Here is a 24,591-nt window from a genome sequence, read left to right as displayed (position 1 = left end):
TTAGACGTCTATAAAATGAACACTTCAGACTAATTTTCAGACTTTTCATCTGGTGGCTACATGGGTCTGTTCTGGCGCTTTGGCCACATATTTGAGATCCCTGGTCTAGATGTATGATTTAATTTATTTGTTTGTTACAACCTTACGCTGCATGTCATGAAAGCTCATTCTTGCATAAAGTAATAAACGCCAGAAACATTCAGTAGCAAAGTAAGTTGAAATAAGCAATTTGAGCACTGTTTTATTAGTAGAAAGCATATATATAATACTTTCACACAATGCTTTTTCACTATTTACATTAAAAAAATTAAAGTTGTATTTTGTATCTGTGTTTTAGACTGAATGTGCACAAAACCTGAAAAATTGTGAAGAAATGTTTAACTGTCCATGCACTTTGTTGAGCCATACACTGTATATATATAGTATTAAACCAAGTATTTAACAAAGGATTTAGATTTATTTTGGCATTTTGCAAAGATACAAAGAGTGAAAAGATTGGCCACTTTTTCTTTTCATTACAAGTTTAAGGAAACAAATCTACATTATAGGAGGTTGTAACAACATAGTCACATAAGGGGAGTCACAAGTTAACAAATTTCCTGTCATACCACGTAGAAGATGTCTGTTAGATAACAATAAGAACTTCAATTTATAGCATGCTTTAATTATTTTTCCCACGGTCACAAAGTTTAAAATAAGCAGCTTTTGGAGGCCTCTAAGGTCTGACCTTCCAGTGAATCTAACTTTGAATATTCAAGCTTTCCTCACTTTTCCTTATACTGTAGCTTCCTGTAGCTTTTGTTTCCCCAGTCTGTTCACTTGTTAAAGGTTACAGTATTGTACAATGGCTCACTTGTACATTCAATAGTGTAGAAGACTCTGGCAAGTAACATCAAATTAAAAGATAACACACCACAAATATCCTGAAACGAGCCCAGCAGCTATTCCTCAGCCACCTTCCCAGTGATCCTGTAGACCTCTGTCGGCCCCTGCTCTCCACAGGTCAGCTGTGTCTCTTGGCTCTCGGGCTTGTCCGTCATATCTGCAACATAATCTCAGATAAACACCTCCAGCATATTTACAAAGCAAATATCTCTCGCCATCGGTTCGCTAAACTGGATTCTGACCAAACAACAGAACTGTTACGCACCTGTGTGTTGAGTGTCTCCTAACTTCTTCCTGTTGTGCTTGTGTGAGGGGGCATAGAGGAAGATAATGGTAAAAACGTACAGGTTCCACATGCCATAGATTCCTGTAAGAAAAGCACTGTGGACCTGGAGAGTGTAGTCTCCCCAGTGCCAATGACCTTCGCTGACCTATTTGAAAAAATAAGAATATTTGAAATAATTTTTAAGAAACCCAAACATGTCCAAATAACAAATCATAAACATATTTTAAAGAAGAACAAACTGCAATTAAAACTGCTGCTCCTTAGAAGGCTAAAACTTACTTGATTTAAGATGAAGAAGATGATGGTGAGAGCAGCACATGTGAGTGTTGCCAGCATTAAAAATTTAAACCTGAAAATAATACCCTGGGGGGAAAGCACACCTACAGTCAGTAAAGTAAGTAGAATTTCTGCATAATCTAGTGAATGAAAAGCTTTTTCTTTTTGTCAAATTCACTACTTTTTCTTATGTGATTTTGATATAAAATTAAACCTTATAGCGCAGTCTCCGAGTCTCTGGCATTGTAGGAAGCTGTTGCAATTTCCCACTAATGGTTCTGAACACGCAGTGCACCATGCGACACAGGGAGAAGAAATAAAGGCAAACAGAAATCCCTGCCACAATAATGAAGGTAATATGTGGTTTCAGATAAGAAAAAAATCTTGGATGTTAATGGTAGCCTGACTGCTGAATTACTTTTTATAATAAAGAATAGATATTTGAAGGATACTGCAAACTTACTCCTGGATTCTGACGCCCACACACTGTAGAATGGATTGCTCAAACGAACCCCCCTTCGGTAAGAGAGAAAACAACTTACTTTTTTTATTAAATCCACACCAATAACACAAAAAATGAAAAACATTTACCTTTCACTCAGGTCAAATATGAGAAGAACAGAAGATCCAAACACCACAAGCCCAACTTGCCACCAATAAGCTGAGAGGAGATTCCTCTGACGTTGGTCCTGGTGATTTAATGAATGAAAGAATAAGTAACAACTGGCAGGAAGGTGCAGAGAAATGTGCAAGCAGCAAAGAAAGACCTGCTAACCATGAGGTGTTCACCACAGAAGATGATCCAGAAACAGAAGAGTACAGAGTATAAGGCGCACTGCTGGGCATCTTCAAACAGCAGCATCCATGTCCACTCAAAGCCCATGGACAGCCACTCCACCGGCATGTCCAGGAAGGCCATTGAGAGGCCCAGAGCAAAAATCACCCTGAGCAGGACGAATACATCAGTGAAAGAAACACTTACATCCACTCTAACAGACAAATAACTCCTTCTGCTCTATTGCAAATGGAGAAATGACCTAGCTCTAGGCAATCATGCACTTAGATCAAACACTTTTCATTTCCTCTGCTTGGAAATGCTACACAAAAGTATGTTGGACTTCTGAAAAACAAGCTCTTAAAAGTATGCCAGAAGGTTTACTTGCAGTTTTAAGTTCTCATTGAGTATAAAAGAGCCAGGAGCTCCTTACAAGTAGCTGTATTGTATAACTTCACTCTACCTTTTAAATAAGATGATTTTGTTTCAGTCTGCAATAAAATCTCAATAAAATCAGTCCGCAGAGGCAGCAATCGCAACCTAAAGTGCTCAAAATTAAATATTCTTATTCTTATTAGTGGTAGTAGGAGCAGCAGTAGTAATATTATTATTATTATTATTACATTGTTTTTTATCATTTGAGAAATTATTAAAATTCAACTCAGTATTCTGACATAAAATTCATAAATATACTTAAATGTTAAAATGTCACTCTTAATCTCTCTTTCCACATGCAGGCTAGCCAAAACATACTTTTCCAAAAGGACCGGAGGTCTCGCCAAGAGCCGAATCCTGTACCAGTACCAAACTGTAGCCACTGATATCCAGGGACTGAACACAGTCTTCATGCTGATCCACACTTTGGTGAAGCCTCCATTCTGGTGGATGCCCTGAGGAAGAGGAGGGACATCAGATGTCAGAGTGCCAAATTTTTAGCTTTGGAGATTAATTCAAACACAACATGCCGTATAACAGAAGTTAACATGTAGAAATTATACTCACCACTACATGGATGTCCTTTATTTCCCCGATGCCAACGTTCATTGTGTCATTCACTGGCAAACGCAGGTTCATTAAAAAATATTTGTGGGCTACACTTCCCAGCTCCATGAATGGTATTGGGTCACAGTGATAAAAGCGCCCTTCGTTTTCATACGTCTGAAAAAAACACTGGGTTTTTCCTCACTAAGCAGAGAAAAGTGTAACTATTTCTCATTTCTGTGTATAACATGAAGTCATGCAGGTTTACCTTGGATACTGCAAATGTGCATCTGAGTGGCCTTTGCTCCACCGAGTGAAATTTTGTGGTCCACTCAGACGTCATGTCATCCCTGTACGCCAGACGGGCATCGATAGTGATGACCACATCATCTTCTACACAGGCAGGAAAATTGCTCATTTTATTAGAAACCCACTTTAACTAGGAAACTACGCTATTTACATTTCTGACAAAGACAAGACACACGTCTTACCAATCTGATTTATCATTTTGAATGCAATGTCAAACTGCAGAACAGCCAGCATGTATTGAAACCACGGACTCATTTCAGTGTTGGGTAGGGGTACATGCACAGCAAAAACAATGTCGTTGGCATCGAGCGTTTTTGCCAGAGGGTCGTCAAAACTGTGGACCTGCTGGCATCGATTTGAGCCCCATGGCATGAGCCAAGCATGTGTCCTGTGGAAATTGATGCATTTGGTGGCCAAGTAGCTGATTGCAGTGGTAGGACTGGGAGCTATCATAAAGGAAATCAGATATATATTATGAAAAAAGACAGACTAAAGCTTAATCATTAAGAGCATTGGGAAAATTTGTTTTTCAGAGCGCTTCCAACACAAAAAATTATGTTAATTAGACTTCATTTTCCTAAAATTGAAATCATTGAGGGCTATCCTGCATTTACAATCAAGCTGAGTAGCTCAAAAGCACACAAACAATAAAAAAAATATACAGTAGGTGCAAAGAAACCCCATGCAAAAACTATAAATATAATTAAATATGGAAACTCTACAAGATAAAAGATGCAAAACTGCTCACCCAGGTGTAGAAACAAGCTAAACTGCTTGCAATCAAGAATTTAAATTAAATAAATGTTTAGTTTTTAGAATACATAGAAAATAGAAAACAGTGAGGAAATAATTGAGAACATTAAAGGAATGTCGCCAGCTTTCATTGGCTGGCTGAGTAGAATCTGCAGTGCAGTAACATCTAAATGCACATAACAAAGATTGAATAAGATAAATTACTCCAAATAATTATTAGAAAACATTATTATTTGCAAACAAATGTAAAAATATGTTTTAAAAAAATCATCTACTTACATATCAATGCTCCAACCAAGATGGAAAATATTTGGAATAATAAAATGAAGAAAACAAATAAAACCAACTTTTTAGTGCTCATCTTCTCTATGATCGCTCCTGCCATTTGTAAAAAATATTTTGGGTAAAAAAATATAAAAAGAAAGTGTTGTCCAGACAAGCCAAGTGCTCCACTGAAGCTCATCTACCTGCTCACACACATCTGACTCTCATATGGGATACGCCAGACATTAGGCTCAAACAGAGCATGTGCAGAAGGGACAGGAGGTGGAATCATTAGGCATTAAAAAGATCAGAGAACACTGGTCTATAAAACATGATTCCTTTATTGCTTAAAGAATACAACTTTGTAGTATAGGCAAGTGAATGTGTATCACAACTAGGTTACTTATCTTTACACTGAGGATTGACCACAGTCACAATGCAAATGTTTGATACTGCACCCAAGGAAAAGGGAAATAACAAATCTGGCCTCGATATCAAAGCGTCTTACAAAGTTATAGGTTAATAATATTTAACATTATTCACACTGATCTGGAGCCAGCAATGAGAATCACAGTAGCACCTACACCTTAAAAAGAAAACAAAACACGAACTCTGGGCTGTTAGTCTATCTTTGGTTCTATCAGACAAAAATATTCAGTTTTTCAAAGGTGCAGCTAAGAACCAATACTGTGTGTAGTTCAAGGTAGAAAGGAAACAACATAATGTTTCTGAATAAGCTAAAACAAAAATGTATTTTTCCATTATCTAATAGTACAATTTCAATATTGACGCCCCCTCAACTCTTCCACTGTCGAACAAATAACTCCACAGAGGGGTAAAGAAAACCCTTTTTGACAAAATGGCAAAGACAAGAGAAGAGGAATTAGATGCTCTGGAGTCGTCAGGAGCGATTCGCCTACACCACTGATTGTTATCTAGCACTATGGTTGACATAAACAAGCTAGTTGGTGCAGTACCTGAAAGAGCAAACACCTGCTGCACCATTACCAAACTTCAGTGAAATGTGCCTTCAGTGCATCCACAGTACATCCAGAAATCTACAAATTACTCACAACATAACATCAAGACATAATTAAACGGAAGTAACTTAAAAAGGGGGGGCGGGGGGATAATCCAAATTTTATTAACAGCTTTTCAAACCAAACAAATTTCAGGTTCTGGTATCATCATGTTGACATCCCCCTCCAACTCCATCTCCACTGTCGATACCAAATGTGCATTTTCCTTGTGTCACTGATGTGCACCAGCGGTCAAACACATCTCAAGTCTCTGTCAACAACAGCACTGGGAGGTTTGCCCGCCAACACTGTCCCAGGAAGGGATTCGGACAAGCTGAACGGTATCCTGGGATCATATGTCATCCTCTTCGTCTTCATCCTGAGAGGAACCGGCCTGTTGGGCAGCAGTGGCAGATGCTGCCGCCATCTGTGCCTGCTGGGCGGCCTGCTGCATCTGCAACCATTCCTGCTGAGCGAGTTCTGCCTGCTGCTGTCGCGCCTTCACAAACACATGAGAGGCATGAAACAGGCGAAGGTGAATGAGGATTATATCAGGCAATTAGAGAAGCTCATGGTGGTGATATCTGATGTCTAATTAGAACTTGAATATTTTAAGACACATTCGTTTTATATGTCACTATAGCACTGAACATTGAAAAAAATGAAAATAAAGTTTCTGCAACATATTACTATCGCTGAATTATACTTGCTTATACTTGTTTCTAGAAAGGGATTGAGTTAATAATTAGCAAAGTACTGCTGAAAGTTAACTAAATGGATCTGTCATGCATTACTGAACAGTATAGTGCAAATAATGTGCCTCAAGTGGTTATGTGTAACAGCCACTCAGCACACAGATGATTTAAATCGGACATGGCTTTGTTGTATTTCTCCCTAAAGGTTTACTCATTTCCTAAGGAACTTAGCCCAAAACAAAAGACCAATCACAAAAGACCTACTTCAGAAAGACTCAGATCTCTACATAATGTGAAGTTCTGGTCCAATAATTTTGTTTATCATAACATTTCTGAGCAATCATAGTTGTGCTGGTTTGTTTAATTATTTTTTAGAACACAGTGTGGCAGCAATAAATTCACATTTTCAATTCCACTGTTTTCGCGGACTCTGAAAGCAGCACAGAATGATTTCCTCTAGTCAGAACTTCAAAAACAGCTATGCTCAGTTCAGTGGCTGTTGGAAGCACCTGGACATTTTCTAACAGCTGCTTTTTATCATTTTATTATGTCTTTGCTGTTTTTAAACCTGATTTTTAAATGCCCCTCAGAGTTAGACTAAATGACCTGGTGTGGAAGTCAGTTCCCTGAGCTGAATTATGTGGATTTGTACTGTTTCTTGTGTCTCCTCTCTCAAAATCATACCTTTGCAAACAATTCCTGTTGTTGTCTGAGGAGCTCTTCTTCAGGGATGCCCAGGTTCTCCAGTCTCGAGCTGGCCTTCCTCCTCTTCAGAGCAACAGTTTTACACTCCTGCAGGACGTCTTTCACCTCCGTGATGTACGATGCGAAACCGAGGCTCTCGAGCGCTGCGGTGCGAAAGCAAGAGGCGAAAGTGTTTCAATCACTCTCTGTGGTTTAAGGCTCATTACATGGTGCTGCACACACATACACACACCTTTCAGGGTATAGGGAAAACAAAGCTGGACTCACCGTTGATGACATGCTCTGGGGAAATGGTTTTCTTCTCCGACTTGTTGCATATATCATTGGCTTCTGAGGATATGAGGTGGATGAACTCTGTGCAGCAGTTAACAACAAGCTCCCTGGCATCGTTGGCCACCCGTACATTGGGGAGAGTTTCTTTAATCATTTTGTTGATAGCTGCTCTCGGGATGGTGAGGTCGTCGTCATTTCCAGAGGAAGAAGCCATCGTGGCAGTCGACGGGACAGAAACCAGGGAAAAAAGAAAGAGAAACTCCGATACTCGACGGAAGGAAACTGTTACGAGGCCTTCTCGGGTCGGCAGAATTAAAATATAACGGTCAGGTCAAGACAACGTCAACGCAGAGTTAAATGTCATATGGGAGAGTGACGTTCCTCCAAGTTAGCCGGCTAGCTTAGCTAGTAGCTAATAGTTGAAACAATTTCCGCAGAGTGGAGCCTTTGTGCGGAACGTGGTAGAAAAGAAACCGTTAGAAAACGCTAAAGCACATACACCATAAAAGAAGACAAAACGTCAATACTGTGTGGAAAGTGCTTAGCTAGCTAGCAGCCAGGCTAGCTAGTAGCTGTGGTCCCTGTCGCCAGAAAGCCGCCGCAACGCAAAAGACAAGTGAAAGCGGAGAGCATGGCTACCGCTAGGCTAACAATGAAGTGCCTCCCGCATGGCTAAACAGTTAGCTGCATAGACACAGAAACGGGACACACGTGCCACAACACTGCCTGTTGTTCTACCCTGCATCGAGAGATGATTTGGACATTTTAGATAAGCAGAAACATGGTATCGATTCGTTTATACGTTTGAAATGTGGGCAACATTAGCTTAATTCAGTCCGGATGCAACGTCAAACAAAGAGCCGGATACCGTTCTTCTTCTTTGGTGTTTAAAGCCTGTCTGAATCGCATTGCTGTGTCCTTGTGGTATTTGTCGTCCATTACTGCCCTTAGAAGATATGTTTGGAGAATTAATACAGATGGTGGAAAAACATCGAGATCAAAACAAATAAACTGAATATGTACTTTTTTACATTATCTATATATTTTGATGGTAGCTAATATTTCGTATACAGTCAGAGGACCGAATCCCATATGCACCTCACATCCAAAACATAAAAGATGAGGCCAATCCATAGCTGATTGTGTGAGTTTTATATCCAGGTATGTTTTTACTACATTATCTTTAAAAAAAAATGAAGCTGTTGCCAATCAGATGCTTTCCAGATGGTCTTGTTGTACCCATCTCCCGAATTTCACTTTTTTGTTTATTTTTCATATTCACCATTCCATAATACCTGTTTCCATTGATCTTCAGTCCAGTTCAGCAATTTCTCCCTGTGTCCATAATTCCAGTGAAACCTCTTCTAATGAAGTTTCTGTTCGTGGATCAACTGATAGTCTTTGCTAGGGTTTTTTGTATTAAGGACATGATTTCCAAAGACTTTTCATTTGCTGTACATAGTTTTTCAGACCTTCCACTTCTTCTTTTGTCCTCCACTTGTCCAGTTTTCTCAACAACAACAAAAAAAGCACACAGTGCAATATGCCAGGTTTTCGCCTAATAGTTCAGTGGGATTTATATTGTTGGTGCAACAACACAAATTATGTGCTTTGGTGACAGGCTGCTAGTAACAAAGTGCCTAAAGACATCGTTTAGAATGGGTTCTTTGCTAAGCTGTCTGTTATGTGTTTACACAACACTGGTTCGTGTAGTGAACCAGTATCTTTGTACAGTACTGTATGTTACCCTCGTGTGGTAAACATAATTATCAAGAGCATCTCTTTTAACCCTGTTATCTCCTCCCCGGAAGGGTACGTCTGATAACGTGTCTACTAATGCTTTTTCATGTATATTTTTCAGCACAAGCACAGATCTTGCTGAAACAAATTTGAGCCGCAGTCATTTATGGCCCTATTTCTGCAATAATTATCTATTTTATTTTTGGACTTATCAGTGTTCAGCAGCATCCAGACTGGTTTCACAGATGTTTGAATTTCCTAATAATTGTTTACTGCCATCTAGTGTCCATCAAGAGAATACCAGCTTTTACTTTATTATTTTCTTTTTATATTCTAACATGATCAATTTTCTAACCAAAGCCTGTCAATATCCTACAAAAAATAAATAAATAAAAGTTTTCTCACATTAAAGTCCATGTGGCGCGAGGCTCAGAATTCAGCAGCTATATTCCAGATTAAGCCATGAGTAATTATGTTATGTAATCCAGCAGATTAAGATAAGATAAAATAACCTTTATTAGTCACACACAAGATTATGTAAGATATACATAATCTTCTGACACTGTAACAGAACCCATTAACAAAACAATGCTTTTAAAAAGACAAAAAGTTCATAAATTAGTCGTTATAACTCTGAACTACCTGATTTACTTTGATTTAATCTTGCTGTTCGCATAGCTTTGCTTGTTTCCCATATTACACAAGGCTCAAGGGCTTGTCAACTTAAGACAGTAATGCCACTTGAATGCACCAGGGTGTGGTTTAAACCTGCAAGAGCTTACTGCCACGTATGAAAAGAGACTGCATTGTCATGGCATTTCATAGCTTTATTTATTTCAGGGAGGTAACACTGCTAGACAATAACAGCCAAATATGCCCATGTCACAAAAATAACAAAGATATGACATGATTCAGTTGCTCTTCTCTAACTTAAAACTCTTTCGGCTTCTCCACTGCAAAAGCTTGATGAAGTTCAGGCTGGCCGTGAAGACCTTGTCGTGTTCAAACACCATTTTGTAAAACGTTTCAATCGGGAGGTCACCATTTGGGTCAGCGTACTTGAGTGTGGTCATAGGGGTATAGAGAGTGTTTGTCTGGTGCCGGAAAGGGGGATTGTCCATGATGAGGATCTTGAGGGTGTGCTATGAAGAAAGATCATTCATAATATAGTTTATTGCTCTTGTAGTGCATTAAAGGTTAAAGGTGAAGTATTTGCCAAATGATACCTCTGCCACGTCCTCAGGAGTCTGTCCGAGGGTTTCAAAGATCTGTTTGTAGTTCTTTAAGTAGACATTTGTGAACATGTCAGCAGTCACTTTGTCTGCTTTGCTGAGATCAATCTTTAGGCCCTCGTCATAAACCTTACGCTCAAACTCGGTTATCACTGGACCTGGCTCTATCAGGCTGATGCTGAGGAAGAAACAGAAGAGAAGAACATCAAAAAATCTCTTGAAATAGGAAACTGAAATTCAGTGCACAACTGTGAAAGGTAATTAAATATTACTTTCATTATACAGGAAACTTTAGAAACCACATTAATATTCAGTCATCATTTGATACTGTGTTAGAACATGCCTAAACATCACAGTGTGCTGTGGTTCAAATATTTTCCTCCTAATGGTGCAGAAAGTGCTAGGTGTTGTTGTTCAATATGACTTCACAAATATACCAGATGCAAGGGCTAGTTTTCAGGTAGTTACATTTTGGTTGCACTTTTTTTCTCTCACAAACATGCTAGTAAAAGATGAACAGGAATAAAAAATTATAGACCTAGCATCTTACTTTAGACCAAACCTCAGGGCTTGTATCGCTAGGCTTTCACAAAAGCCTTCCAGTGCAAACTTAGATGCTGCGTAGATATCGTTGAATAAAATCCCTGAAACAGGGAAAGAAGTTGTGAAGCAACTGTCTTAAAAAAATGTTCTCATGATCAGCAGGTGAAGCAGCTCTTACCCTGAATCCCCATGACGCTGCTAATGACCACAATATGACCTTTTTTCCTTCTCTTCATGTCGGGCAGGATTTCCTTCATTAATCGCACAAGTCCAAAGAAGTTGGTGTCCATGACACTTTTCATCTCTTCAATAGACTGACACTCAATGGGTCCAATCAGACCCATCCCAGCATTACTTACTGTGAAATAAGGTCACACAGACACATATCATTTAAATTTCCACAGACGGTCGAAAAGCCAAATTAATACTGTTTCAAAGCAAATGGTAGGAGCTTACTGAGAATGTCTACCCTGCGCTCAGGCAGACTGTCCACGCAGGCTTTGATGGAAGCCTCGTCACATACGTCCAGCTGCTTGATCTCCAAGGTCCGGCCCAGGGTCCGACCTGCTGCCTCAACCAGAGGCTCAGCCTTACTCAGATTTCTCATGGTGGCATAGACTACAACAACAAAAACTCATCTGAAGCTGTTGTATTTTTATTAAATTTAGAACTGAAATTAAAATTTTACATTACATTTGAGAAACTATCACAAAAATTATCTCCACCAGGAGCAGCAAATGTGGATTTTTCTCAGATTTCAACTTTCAGGTGTTGCCTGTTACATCAGTACGACATGGTTACTAGTTACTCAGGGTAATCAACAGACCAGGAGGACCATTTCTTCCATAAAACATGTTTAAGATAAAAACTGTTGATGGTGAGCTGTATGGATTGTTTCTGGAACCAGAGTTAAAAAAAAAAAAGAACTTGTCAATATTTTGTTTGTAGAAGAAACCCATCACATATTGATAATGTAAATAATGTGAATTTTATCAAGTTAATATCCTTCTAGTGAATGGTTTCAAACTGGTATCACATTTGCACAGTTAACTTTAATGAATAGTCTGCAAAGTATTAATAGTAGAAATTATTGAGCCAGACACAGCAGCCATGTAACGTTCAAGGAAAGTTCAAGTACATGTGAGATGGTAATATTTTAAAACATCCTACACACTTCCAAAAAATTCAAAAGGAAAACACATTTTTACACCATTATGTGCTAGTTTTTTTCACATAGTTCCTCTAATTTCTCTCATTTGAAGCATTTTCAATCACAATTTAAATACATTATATTTTTCTTTGATCCCTCCACACCTGACACAGAGTTTTGAAATGTAGTCAACAACCCCAGCTATCTTAGAAAAAGTCTGTTAAAAAGTTACCCATGAACCTCTTCTTCTCATCTTTTGCAATATGGACAGCCAATGCGAGGCCAATCCCAGAGGAGCAGCCGGTGATGAGTACCACCTTCTGGTTCATCGTGCCTGGTTAGTGCTTTTCTTGCAGCTCCAGCAGTAGAGAATAAAACGGGAACAAAAGAGGAGAGGCAACAGACCACATGCGGGCACTTTTAAAGCCCCTTCCTTAATCAGAGGTTTACAACTCAGCAAAAAGCTGTGTGCACATGGTCTGAAGATTAGTATCATTCGTGGCATTCACATGGTGCTGTTACATGGTGAGGATTTAGGCTAATGATAAATCCAGTTGTAATATGAAGAAAATATCAGACCTATAAGCAAAGTGCATCATCTTATTTAAATAAAATAAAATACAATCAGACAATGGTGAAATATTTTATTTAAATTTGGAATTTCCCACAAATTGTTTTGCAACAAAGACAGCAAAAGGTAAGTTCTTTGTAAAAATATGGAGAAGTTAATTTGTGGTTTTTAAAAGAATCTATTTAAAACACAGTTTTCAAAATAATTTTGAGTAAATTGTAAGACCACACTTAATCTAGACAATGTAGTGGGTTGGGTTTTTTTTTTTAAAGTAGATGTAAAGTAGATGAAAAAAAAACATTCATTGCTGTAGCAAATAAAACTTTCTCAACATTGTATTATTTTTTTTTTTTTTACTGTGGGCTGTGAATTATTAAATTCAGTTTTTTAAATATGTACCCTACTGCTCAAAGTTTTGAGATAAAAAATAATTTTTGAAAATTAAAGTCAAGTTGATGAGAAATGCTATTAATATTTAACATGAACATTGGTTTTTTTTATATCTATGCTGACACACACACAGGCCCGTTTTCACCAACTGCCATTCATCTGTTGTAATAGCACGCTGAGTCACCTAAAGCAAGTCTATCCCATTAAATTCATTAATCATTCAATTACAATCATCTCAGCACATCTAAAGTTTGTGAAACTGAGTCAGTGAGTTTGGTTATAGTCTCAAGAAAACAAAAAAAAAAAAACGTGTACTGCTTTTACAAAACAGGAATAAGTGGCTCTGACTGAAAACTAGAGAGCACAACTGAGTAGGACAGCTAAATCAGAAACCTTTTGGTTCCAAAGCAGACACCTCACAGGTCCTTAAATGACAGATTCATTAAATGATATCTCCAAGAGCCAAATTTTGTTGGTTTGTCATGAGAATACCTAAAGCTGTTGTATGAAAATTTCAGTTATCTGGTCATTTTCTCCTATAGCCTCAAACAGCCTTCATTTATTAGAAAAACTTTAAGATGATACATTTTCTTTGGGTTACACATGTTGCTGGAACACAGCACTGACAGCTGCTGAAAAGAGCCTGAATGCACTTATGTAGATATTGCCTTAAATTAATTATTACTTCTCTTCTATAACATTTATGAACATTGTAATGTTATTTTGTGTAAAAGCCAATGTACTTTTCTTTTCTTAAATAGTAGCTTGACTATATATATATATTTTTTTTTTTTACTCTGAAAAAATGGGTTGGAAATCGGATGGGTTACGTTTTAACCTGCACCACAGCTTCAAGCACATATTTGCATCTGCACTTCACCTGCAGAGAAGTTCCATCTTAGGTGCCAATTTATGCTTCAAGGTCAACAAAAAATGGCAAACATCAAAACTATCCAGATTTTTCAGAGATGCTTAAAATATGCGTTTATTCCAATTTAATTCTACTGGGCATAAAGATTTTGGGACCACATCTTTGGGTCCCAAGCTTGGAACCATCCGGTGAAGGACGGGATCTCTTCCCCCTGCTTAAGGATGGTGATGGGGGTACCACGGCGGCCAGAGGGGTCTGAATCCACATATTGTTTGGCTGAAAGGAAAGCAGGATGTATTTGTAAACTGAGGTCTCTTCTGTACAGTAGGCTTAAAGGGCCATTCACTATAACCACATTCAAATTGGAGCTAAAATTATAGGAAGAGTGGTAAATTTAGAAATGAATGTAAAATAATATTATTTAATATTCTTTAAAATTATTCAGTCATAAATTTGCAAGATTAAAATCTTAAATGTCCAGCAAAAATATTTTATTCTCTGAGAGTAAATCAACAAATTTACAAACAACATAATATGAGAAAAAACAGTCTTAAATTTCTGAGCTTATAGTCAAATTTTTGAGAAAATAAATTTGTAAATTAATAATCTCAAATATTAATCTAAAGAAATTGTTTTTAGGTAAATTTGGTCATTTCCTTACTCATAAATTTACAATAGTTATCTCAAATAAAATATATTTGCTATCAGAATTAATATCTATAATTCATGCCTTATTTTCTGGGAAAATGATTCCCTCTATATATGTTTTTATTCTCCCTGAATTGACCCCATTGCTGTATTTCTGTAATTCCTTCTCATGTCTAATAGTTTTCTCTTACCCATCTTAGGTGATTCAAGTTTCTCCGTTTCATTTGCTTCGTTTCCAATCCAAACAAAGATCTGATGGGAACAGTAATCAAAGAGCTCAAGGATCAAAAGGAGGAAAACATCAACTAGCTACAACTCGAGTCTTTCATCAAAAGTGCTTTTATACCTGATCCCATGTGTCCAGAATCATGACATCATCAGTTGCCAGATCGATCTGTGAGAAGTCCCCGGGAACTTCCTCAACCTGAAAATTGATCAGCACACAATTACAAAGTGGCCATTTAAAAATTGTTAAACTAGTTGGTAAGAAAACAATATAACTGTTTATATAAATATAACTACTTACATTTAAAAAATCTGATTGATGAACACTTGAATACTCACTGTTAGCCTGCCAGTTTTGTTTGAACATCCAAACAGTCGTGGTTGTCGGACCACTCCCCGAAGGGCCTTGGACGTCTGGTATTCTTTCTTACCACCCAGAGCAGCCCAGAAAACAGCTGGAAACAAGGAGAAAAGGACCGTTTTCTACTGGGGACATCTCACAAATACTACTTTGTGGAAATCAAAGCTCTTTACCTGGCTCCTGTGTCTCCTCCACCCCAGTAGCAGTTCCTCCAAGGAGGCTGGCAACATAGTTAGCTGCAGCCATCTCATCTGAACTTGCACCCTTTCCCTTCCACAGGAAAAGGCAATCAGGAGTCTTCAGCACAAACACATCATTGGTGTTCAGAGAGGATGCAGTGGGCTCCACCTGTGTGGGTGTGACAGAAAGATAGGGAGGAGTGGTGGCATCTGTTCATTATAAAGAACCAGTTTATTAACATTCGGTGTAATAAATGAGGCTGACCTCAACAGCTCGTGTGGTATTGTTGCCGCTCTTGCGGATATGAAAGAGCCGTGTGCTGCTTGGCTTAGTCTCGCCACACTTGCGGGATGTCCCACCCTGATGGATGACCATGGGCTTGTCCTTAAACAAGCTCACAAGATGGGGGGGTTCTTTACCTTGAGTGACCCGAACCTGCGGAGATACAGCCACACAGTCATTAAAATTGATGAGGAGACTGATCCCAGACTTACCTCTAAGTACAGCTGGGAGCTGGTTAATAGGAGCTCAGGGTAAAGACTGAAAACAGGGGACAGCAGTTCCTCTGTATGAAGGTTAAAAACATCAGCCTACCTCTTCTTCTCCAGTTTGTATACTAAGCTAACAGCTGCAAGATGCCAAGGAGGTCATGTTTTTGGTAGTGTCTGCATGCATGTCATCGTGTCAGTTTGTAAACACAATACAATAGCTCAAACATTTTTGAATGAATTCTGATAACATTTTGTAGGTGTGTTGAGTGGGGTCATGTTAACACTCCATTAAAATCTGGTTTAAATCCACCAAAGTCTTCAAGGTCAACTTAATGATTTGTTGGTTGAAAATGGAAAAAAAGTCTGTTAATGTGAATGATTTTGCAAGTGTGTTGTGTATTTTATTGCTTCTTGTTCATAATATAAAAGATGGACCTGAGAGTTGCATCATTCCTTTCACTAACTGTTGCCAGGTACTTTTATTTCTTAACATTTTAACTCTTACTTGAAATCTGGAAAAATCTTACCTGTGTTGCTACTCCATTCATGGAATCATCCAGCTTGACGGTGAGGAAGGCCGAAGCAGTCAGTTCATCCTGAGTGCATTTCTGCCCTTGCCTACAGCAAGCAAAATTAAGCACAATTAAATATGATATTCACAATTAAGGCATAAAAGTAATGTTTCAAAAACTCTTGATTCTCTCAGCACCCTCACACAGCTTACAAAAACACTAAATACATAAACTGACTACCCACAATTATATTTTATTATTTTACCACAAGTTTAAGAAATCATTAATGTTGTTGGGTTTTTTTTTAATCACAATGTCATGAGATTTCAGCAGTACTATAACTGGTAACTGTTTTCATTCTGTGGCATCATCATATCAGACAGACAGAATGGATGTGATGAAATTTGTTACATTTGCATTCCACTCTCAGATTATATTAATATTGGCACTCATTTAATTCTAGAAACATTAAAACTGCTTTAGGCTGATTCAGAAGGGGTCGGCATAGCAACCTCAAAGGGGATTGTGTCTCCTTCCAGGATTTTAGAATCATTAATGGGTCAATGTGTATAAACCCTGCCTAACATGCCTGCAACTGAACAATCCCACCAGCTTTGATCACTTTCATTTATTGGTTCATCTACAAATTCTGCATCATATTAAAGAGTGCTTGAAGATAAAGCAAAATTTCTCTATATCAAACCCAAACCCTTCATGAATAAAAATCTTGTTACAAAGACCAGTATGCTCTACAACTCAGTGGCTTTACTTCTGTGTGTGTTGTGTCACAAGTTCATATCATGCTTACATTTTTCATTCACCTAAACAGAGAAAGTGAGTACCAAGGCAGGAATCTTTGCCTTGTACCCCTTAAAAGAACAATTCTGCCACATTGAGCATGTTTTACGCACCAGGTGTAAATGATGTGCTTCTCTCTGCTTCCACTGTTGTAAGAGTACAGCACCAAGTAACAGTCACCTCCAAAGAACTGTCCATAGGTGGATTTGTCCACTTCTACCTTATCGCCTCCTTCCACACGCCAAATCTGCAGACATCCACCAATGTTGCATTTACTTATTAATTTTTAAAATAAATAAAACACTGTCAAGCTGGTTACTGTACCTGAACTTTCCCAGAGCCATCATCAACCACGCCATACTGGGCAGCCATGGCGGGGTTGTTGTGGAGATTGGATGGATCGAAGGGAATCTGCTCCACCTTGGCAATACGACCAACTGTGTGGGTCTGCCCTGGGCCTGTGATATTCCCTTCAAACCATTTGAAGAAGAACTGCTTAAACATGGTGGGCTCACTCCCTGCTGGCACTATCAGGACCTGCACATGACATAATAAACAACGAAAAACACGTTAAGTCATAAACACAATGAGACAGCAGAAGGATGAAGTTCTGGCAGCAGATGATCACTACATGCTAACATTACCTGAGTTTTACTGGAGTAATTTTTGTCTGCGATAAACTTGTCAGCAGCAGCCTTCGCTGCTTTGCGCTCCTCTTTGCTTGCTTTCTGTCCTGCAGATTAAAGTTTGGTACAGAGATCAGAGAGGTTAAACTGGTCAAATCAAAGTCAATGACTCATGTATGTTTAACAGTAGAAACCATCAAATGGTTCATTATGATTCTTTTAAAAATTGTGTAACTCTGTTAAAATAAATCCACATCATTACATATTTCATGATTTTTTTTTTCCTATAAAAGGCTTGTTTATCAAACAGGAAATTTGGGGGTCTGTAGGAAAAAGCTTTATGACCACATATACCTAGAACCACATATTTCCATATGAAAGCTGCTCAGTGACAGAGGGGGTATAGCTCAGTGGTAGAGCGTTTGACTGCAGATCAACAGGTCCCCAGTTCAAATCTGGGTGCTCCCTGTTCATTTAAAAGTCATTATTGCAATATGACAACTTTGAGTGTTATCCGTTTATAGTAATTAATATATTCAAAATTTATGTTTTTTGTAGACAACTATGAGGTCAGTCATGAAATATCACCAATGAGTTGTTTGATCTGTTTCACAGTGAGCTCAAATTCAGTTTTAGCGTTTCCTAATAACAGTCTTATTCTATAATTATTTGTTGCACCTTTTTGTTTATTAGTTTATTCAAATACACATTTTATCTGTACAATCCATACTGATCTGCATGTAAAAATTTATATTAATTATATTTCTAATTTGATGACAACTAATCTTCAAAAAAAGGGAAAATTTTCTTTCCCAATATTGCTGTTGCAGGATGGGGTCAAACTGACACCCACTGACAGTACTTGGGGTTTAAAATTCTTCTAGGTTCTAGCGTTAAACAAAGAGTTTAACGCTAAAGAGAGTTAGTAACAACTTACTCAAATGAGCAGAGACTTGATTAATATAGTAGATGAGAAGTTGTAGAAATAAACAGATGTAAAAGCTTAATACCTTTCCAGACAAATATATTATTATTCAATCCATTGTCCAAGATGTAGCAATCATTCTGGTTGAGCATATCTTGTTTGAATGGGTTTTTATCAGCCACCAAAGATGTCTTCATGGCACCAGCAGCATCAGAAATCTAGACAGCAGAGAGATCAGAGCATCTGTATTTGTCATCTGAATTTCTTATTTACAAGGATCATGTCAAGGGACCATACGCCACGGTTGAAAGTCTGACAGAGTCTTAAATAATCTCTCATATTTTCATCTAAACCTTGAAATGATCCCATAGTGTTAAATTACAGAAGCCTATACACAATCCACACAGGAAGGAATGAAGAAAATCAAACATTTAAGTTTTTCCTCTATTGTTAGCTAGATCAGATTCATCTGAAGCACATGGTATAGTGGCATTAACTATGCTTGACTGCCTTGTGTACAAAGCAATACACAACGCAGGTAGGATTTCCACTGAAGCAGCATTCAGATAAAACTGTATTACAAAGAACAGATGAAACGTTTTAATTGATTCATTAGAGGCGTGTTGAGGGAAATCACCTTGCAGCCACTGCACCTCTTTTCAGCACAGTGAAATCAAACTCAGCATCAACTCTGCACTTGAATGAGGGCTTCAGTTTTAATGGGCTTTTCCATGACAATATGAAGAATCTGTGGAAATTGTAGCATCAACCACAATCGCGCAGACTACAGGTAAGAGAGAATGCAATCAGCAAAAGTCTTGCCAGCAGAAGGCTGTGCAGGGGAGATCTCAGTGCATGGATGGATAGCATCAGGGGTAATAAGAAACCCACCATCATTTATTAACCTATACTGTGCTAAACATTTAAGATGGGCTGAGATCTTTAAGAGCATTTCTTCCTCAATCACCTGATCTCAACTCCACTGGATGTATTTTGGGCACATGAAGACTGAGAAACCCCCGAGGCTCTTTAAAACACAATGGCAGGATAACATGAATAATCAGGTGTTACAAAGATTTATAGCGTCCATGGAGCTTGAGGGCTGCAAAACTGGAGCAAATCAAATTCGTGGACATTTTTTTTAGAAATAGAACTTCTGATTTAAGCTGTTCAGCCAACATGAAATTTTGCAATAGAAATGCCTTTTACTAGACTAAAAAGTAATACAAGTAGAAATTTTTTCACTGCTGCTCCTTGACTTTTTGGGCTTCTCTGTATGTGTGTATTTACCAGATAAAGTGACGCCTTGTTCCTGTTTGTCTTTTCAACATCTGTATCACTGCCTCCTGGTGCGAGATCAGGCTTGGGTCCAAGTACCTATAATGAATACAACATTGTACTTAACATCCTCTCTAGCCACCAAATGAGACAAATAACTTATTTGTTACAGTCACAATGATTCTAAACAAGGAGGAAGTCACTAAAACTTACCTTTGTCACAGCTTCTGGCTCTTTACCTTCATCAATTGTATGGACTTCACCGCGGCCATTTCGCTCATTATCACGAATATCTCGGGCCATCTGAGTGGTTTTGAGCTTCTCAAAGTGATTTGCTTCACTGCCAAACCAGCAGTAAATGTTCTATTAATTCACAGAGAAGATGCAAAGAAAAGAAGAAGTAAATAAGGTTGAGATGACAAAATGCAACATCTAAACTCTGTACGATCTCTGTAAAACATTTTAAATTGTAGATCACCTTTCCCAGATCAATGATGAAGGAGTCTCCTTTGTTAAAGCTTTGCCAGGACAGATCCTCCTCAGTTGCTCTGACTGGTCGACGACCTTTCAAGTGCAGCAGGCGTTTGACATCTACATCATTGGTTACCACATGTTTAAAGCCTGAGGCAACTCCACCTTTCTGTGTTAAAAAAAATCTGAGTTATGCTCTGTGTAAGTGATCTAAGCGCATAAGTTATGTTTTTGGCAGCGTACCGTATAAAGTACCATATAAAGATTTAAAATATTGTGTCACATCTGACCCCTGACCTCTCCTGCAAGGCCAATAGATTGATAGGAAGCCAAAGTGATACTAATGCTAAATACAGCTTTTTAAATCTATTTCTTACTGACATTTTTCCCCTTCCTGGACCTCTGACCTGTTCTTCAAGGTCAAACTTTAATAAAAATGTATTTTATCTTTAAAACAGTACTTAAAATTCTACTATATTTGTACTGGCAAAAGTAAATGACACTGGTATACTGGGATCTAAATATCACATTATAGTTTCCATCCAAGTAGCATGTCTTCTTTGACCTGTGTCCTCACTTTTAAATTTTAGATCTGCCTTTCTTTCAAGTTGACTGAAAAGCATGTTATATCTTTAAAGAAAGTACTGTCAGTAGAAAGAAGATGACCTGCCTAGTTAGTTAGAAATAGACTGTAGTATAATATAATATAATAAGCTAAAGTTATTCATGTCCACTTATTTACAAATCAATAGCTTTTATCCATTACCCACTCCTGTATAATCTTTTAGTAATCAAGGTACCCTTAACTGATATACAAAATACAGCACAGTGAGCTGCTTATAGAGGAGGTCTGTGCTTTCGGAGTGCTTTTTATATGAACGTTTTAGAAAGCTGACACCGCTGTTATGTCTGTACTTGCTCTAGTTGCAAGAATTCACTTCTTTAAAGTCAACATAATCTCTAAAGATCACGCCTACTCGTTTGTTTACACTGTGCACAAAATGTCAGCAAATCCTACCGCTGACTGGAAAAATACATAAATAAAAGGCAAGAGCAGGTATGGCAAACCTGACAGACAACTAGCTTTGTTTCTAGGAAGTCAGTTCCTAGAAACAGTCCAGCACATAAATACACAGTATGCTAAACATAAAAAAATATGTAGTCTTTGATTCTGAAAAGTGAAGCAAATGCAGGTGCTTTGAATTGTCATGATGATTGAAAACACAAGTTTCCGTGCCATTTTCATTCCAATAAGCACTGTTTTTATTCATATCTCAATAGTTTAAGTAGCACAATAGTTGGACCTTTTTTCGCTCTCTGTTTTTATTTTATATACTAGTCCTTTAGTTCTTAACACAGTTTCATAACCCAGTGCTAAGAGGCAGGAAAACTAGTTAGTAACCAGGATTTCCCCTCTTTGAATGAACAAGTGGTGTAAAAATGCAGGGAATGTTCTTTATTGAATTCCACCATCCATTTAGTTCTGGTCCTCTAGTTATCATACTTATACAGGATGATCATCAATATGCAATAAAGTAATAATTTCTTAAAAATAGTTCTAAACCCAGTATTACTTCTCGTGACAGCTTTGGCTATGGTAGATAGGGGTTTAGCTGCATAAACATGTGGCTGACAAATATGCACGAATGATATGAAGCAATCATGATAACATCGAGCATTATCTCAAACAGCTGTCTTCAGGTCGTAGCAGGTCGTAGCAATTACTAAGGCAGTTCTAATGCTGGAGATTGATCAGTGAGTCTAAGGACCCTGTTAAAACTGTGAACACATAAAAAAGAAGTAAATACAGAATTAAAAGATGGTGCCTTAATCATTTAAATGGTTTATGCTCATATATTACATTTCAAGGAAACCCAGGTGTTCACCAAACTTCTCAAACCTGAGGCTTATAGAATGTGTTCTTTAGAATGGACAGCATGACACCATAATATTCAACATAATATTTTAGGTCTCCCTGACTATCTAAATGTTTTTAGACTCAAATTCTCATAATATAAAGAAAGATTTCAGACTCTTGTATGTCGCCATGTTTTGCCTCTCCTTTTCCAGGAATTGTGAAAGGGAAAAATTCTTTTGGGCCAGTGTGTATCACATGATAAACAGAGAAGGTGTTATAACATGCCTCGAATCCTGCACACAGTGACTATACTCCTCTGCTTGTCCTGAAAAGACCTGCTCATGTCTAACAGGGGGAAAAAAAACCCTGTTTAAAGGACAAATTCAAGGAAGAATGATCATTCCTTTTCCTATGACAAACAAGAGCAAGGTCCCAGTCAGACTAGTCGCTCATTTTGGAGTCGCGTGGGTGGTGAATTATGACTTTTTAGAACTGTTTCCTTCCCTGAAGCTGTAACAGTATATTTACAGAGTTGACAGACATCCAATAAACTGTCACAAAGTCACAGTCATGGTTTGGTAGCTTAGACTCACAACTTTTACCTTTCTGAGGCAAACAAATTCAAATGACTTATACCACCATAAGTACGCATGCAAATTTCACCTTGTATTTGATGCCAGACTTGAAGTAGCCCAGGAAGGTGGTTGACTCTTGGTTTTGAAATTCATTGTACTGGATTGCAGCTCCTTGCAGGTGGTCATCCAGCTGAGTTATGAAAATGGCAGCTGCCCCACTCTCATCCTGGGAAGCTTCATCGCCTAAGATAAAAAGGATGGTAAATAAACAGTGTGGAAAATAAAACAGAACATTGACAGGGAGGGAATTTAGCTATTAGGTTGTCAGCAGAGAATCCAATACCAATCCATGAATGAACATTGTATGAGGGAGCCTTGGTGGTGTAAAGCAAGATGTAAGCATCTCCGGTGAAGAAGTCTCCATAGAGTGCAGGGGGAACAGGTTTCAGATCCATGTTCTCCACCCGCCACACCTGCAGGCCAGGCTTCTTCCCTGCAGTCTCAAACTCTTTGTGTGCCATCGTGATGATGAGGACCTGAAAGGTGATTTGTCTTCATTAAAATCTTCAGGTCACAGCAAGGCCAACAGCTACCATTATATGACTTTTGGTTGGCAAAAAGAAGCAATTTTCACATCATTCTCTGACAATTTAGAGACTCAGCAATGAAAATAATCGATTGTTGGAGCCCCAGTTTTATATATAAATAGATATAAAATCTGCCTTCATACTGAAAGCTGCTGATCCCCACTTTCTTTTAAAGCCATCTGTAGTTCACATCACAACATTTTATATTACTATTTCAGTTACTTTTCATTGAATCCATGTTTGTTAAGAATGCAATTTTCAAGACCTTTTCTGCAGTATCTGTTATTTAACCTGTAACGCAGGTGCTTGCGGTCGGTACGCATATCACAAGGTGTGTCTGCTCTCAGTGGCAAACTATGTTGTGGGGGAACGAAGAGCCGCTCCCAACAAGCAACCACAAAAGCAGGCATTTGTAGGTTATCTTCTGCCTGTATAATACGGTACTACTGCCTTGTGCAGTTTTCTACCCAACCATGTAAAATATGGACACAAGGAAAAATGCAATAAACAACAGTTTATCGACGAAATTTATATTAAAAGCTTAACCAGTAAGAAGATAAGCACGTTTATTCACGCATTCTCTCTTTATCCTCAACGTAACTAGTTACAGACACTGAAAATAGTTTTTAGTTTGACTTCCTTAATGCAAAATGAGGAAGAGCTTTTCTAGAGTAGCATACTTCAGCATTGTAAGCATCGCTTTATAAATGCTGTGTGAAAGGCTAACTGCCAGCGAGTTATTAGCATTCGTTCTGCAGCACATAAGAAAACTTTATATTACCTGGTATAGACCGTAGACAGATGTTCGGTGTTAAGAAGATGCGCTGCTGCTCTTCCAGTTCTCCGCCCTGGTTTCCTGAGCTGTCCTCTGCTATATAGGCTGGACAAACATCCGCGTTGAGAGAGGCGTGTCAGTTCGCCCATCCCAGAACAGCGGGTGATGGAAAACAACGCCCTTGAGTTGGTTTAGTTGTTTGGAATGCTTTTTTTTTTCGTCTTGAAAGCCCAGTATGCAGGTCAGTTCCGTATTCCCCCTTCCCTATTTCGATTAAATTGGAGCGGTGGATTTCTACCAAATTCTGCCGAATTTCATTTTTATGTTATTATCTATGTATTATTTATGTATCTTACAGCTTTAGATGCTGAATACTATATAGTTTGTAAAGTGTAAAGTGTCTGATTATAGCCCTGTTTATTTACTTTTAATGCAACACTTGAATGAGTGACATTTAGTTTTATGGAAGAGGGTGGTTTGACTGGAGCCACCTTTGATGAAATCCATGCATTTATCCATAAAGTGTGTGCATTAGGTGTGGAAAAACTTTTAACTTTTATTTA

The 24,591-nt window shown here is 38.2% G+C and overlaps 4 protein-coding genes across 5 annotated transcripts; all 4 read right to left on the bottom strand.

Moving 5' to 3' along the window:
• Nucleotides 1-286: 286 nt before the first annotated feature.
• Nucleotides 287-4,769, bottom strand: LOC309699954 (protein wntless homolog). 2 transcript variants are annotated; one of them, XM_082523237.1, is made up of 12 exons: nt 4,545-4,769; nt 3,695-3,958; nt 3,472-3,596; nt 3,225-3,380; nt 2,976-3,112; nt 2,223-2,391; nt 2,039-2,136; nt 1,900-1,963; nt 1,662-1,805; nt 1,451-1,534; nt 1,151-1,316; nt 287-1,042 (listed from the first exon to the last, which is right to left on the bottom strand). In XM_082523237.1, exons 1-12 carry the CDS (start codon nt 4,726-4,728, stop codon nt 942-944), a joined length of 1,692 nt encoding a protein of 563 aa, XP_082379363.1. In that variant the 5' UTR covers nt 4,729-4,769; the 3' UTR covers nt 287-941. The 2 variants fall into 2 exon arrangements, with proteins under 2 accessions (XP_082379363.1, XP_082379362.1); XM_082523236.1 differs by having other exon boundaries at nt 1,662-1,783; nt 1,911-1,963.
• Nucleotides 4,770-4,852: 83 nt separating this feature from the next.
• dr1 (down-regulator of transcription 1) lies at nt 4,853-8,158 on the bottom strand. The gene is made up of 3 exons (XM_082523238.1): nt 7,216-8,158; nt 6,928-7,091; nt 4,853-6,047 (listed from the first exon to the last, which is right to left on the bottom strand). Exons 1-3 carry the CDS (start codon nt 7,433-7,435, stop codon nt 5,901-5,903), a joined length of 531 nt encoding a protein of 176 aa, XP_082379364.1. The 5' UTR covers nt 7,436-8,158; the 3' UTR covers nt 4,853-5,900.
• A 1,609-nt stretch (nt 8,159-9,767) lies between these two features.
• On the bottom strand, nt 9,768-12,409 carry LOC309699953 (retinol dehydrogenase 8). The gene is made up of 6 exons (XM_082523235.1): nt 12,119-12,409; nt 11,193-11,354; nt 10,915-11,094; nt 10,744-10,837; nt 10,188-10,371; nt 9,768-10,103 (listed from the first exon to the last, which is right to left on the bottom strand). The coding sequence occupies exons 1-6, from the start codon at nt 12,213-12,215 to the stop codon at nt 9,873-9,875; spliced, it is 948 nt and encodes a 315-aa protein (XP_082379361.1). The 5' UTR covers nt 12,216-12,409; the 3' UTR covers nt 9,768-9,872.
• A 106-nt stretch (nt 12,410-12,515) lies between these two features.
• Nucleotides 12,516-24,166, bottom strand: scinla (scinderin like a). Its single transcript, XM_082523234.1, has 17 exons — nt 24,035-24,166; nt 23,010-23,202; nt 22,755-22,909; nt 20,241-20,402; nt 19,976-20,125; nt 19,775-19,861; nt 18,570-18,702; nt 17,578-17,666; nt 17,258-17,470; nt 17,047-17,180; nt 16,151-16,241; nt 15,397-15,567; nt 15,126-15,300; nt 14,931-15,046; nt 14,713-14,790; nt 14,558-14,618; nt 12,516-13,994 (listed from the first exon to the last, which is right to left on the bottom strand). Exons 2-17 carry the CDS (start codon nt 23,185-23,187, stop codon nt 13,849-13,851), a joined length of 2,139 nt encoding a protein of 712 aa, XP_082379360.1. The 5' UTR covers nt 23,188-23,202; nt 24,035-24,166; the 3' UTR covers nt 12,516-13,848.
• Between the last annotated feature and the right edge of the window lie 425 nt (nt 24,167-24,591).

This window comes from Aulonocara stuartgranti (genome assembly GCF_965226115.1).
Source record: "Aulonocara stuartgranti genome assembly, chromosome: 23".
Classification (NCBI taxonomy): domain Eukaryota; kingdom Metazoa; phylum Chordata; class Actinopteri; order Cichliformes; family Cichlidae; genus Aulonocara; species Aulonocara stuartgranti.
The sequence above is the reverse complement of the archived record's forward strand: the minus strand, read 5'-3'. Positions and strand labels throughout refer to the sequence as shown.

Coding starts and splice junctions, on each gene's coding strand:
- LOC309699954 (XM_082523237.1), bottom strand. CDS start 4,728: ATGAGCTTCAGTGGAGCACTTGGCTTGTCTGGACAACACTTTCTTTTT. Junction 3,959..4,544: donor CTTGGTTGGAGCATTGATAT/GTAAGTAGATGA, acceptor CCTTTATGATAG/CTCCCAGTCCTACCACTGCA. Junction 1,806..1,899: donor AATCCAGGAGTAAGTTTGCA/GTATCCTTCAAA, acceptor CTGAAACCACAT/ATTACCTTCATTATTGTGGC.
- dr1 (XM_082523238.1), bottom strand. CDS start 7,435: ATGGCTTCTTCCTCTGGAAATGACGACGACCTCACCATCCCGAGAGCA. Junction 7,092..7,215: donor CCCAGAGCATGTCATCAACG/GTGAGTCCAGCT, acceptor TTCGCACCGCAG/CGCTCGAGAGCCTCGGTTTC. Junction 6,048..6,927: donor AACAGGAATTGTTTGCAAAG/GTATGATTTTGA, acceptor GTGTTTGTGAAG/GCGCGACAGCAGCAGGCAGA.
- LOC309699953 (XM_082523235.1), bottom strand. CDS start 12,215: ATGAACCAGAAGGTGGTACTCATCACCGGCTGCTCCTCTGGGATTGGC. Junction 11,095..11,192: donor GCGCAGGGTAGACATTCTCA/GTAAGCTCCTAC, acceptor CTTATTTCACAG/TAAGTAATGCTGGGATGGGT. Junction 10,104..10,187: donor CTCCTGAGGACGTGGCAGAG/GTATCATTTGGC, acceptor CTTTCTTCATAG/CACACCCTCAAGATCCTCAT.
- scinla (XM_082523234.1), bottom strand. CDS start 23,187: ATGGCACACAAAGAGTTTGAGACTGCAGGGAAGAAGCCTGGCCTGCAG. Junction 20,403..22,754: donor AGTCTGGCATCAAATACAAG/GTGAAATTTGCA, acceptor TTTTTAACACAG/AAAGGTGGAGTTGCCTCAGG. Junction 17,471..17,577: donor ATTACTCCAGTAAAACTCAG/GTAATGTTAGCA, acceptor TGTCATGTGCAG/GTCCTGATAGTGCCAGCAGG.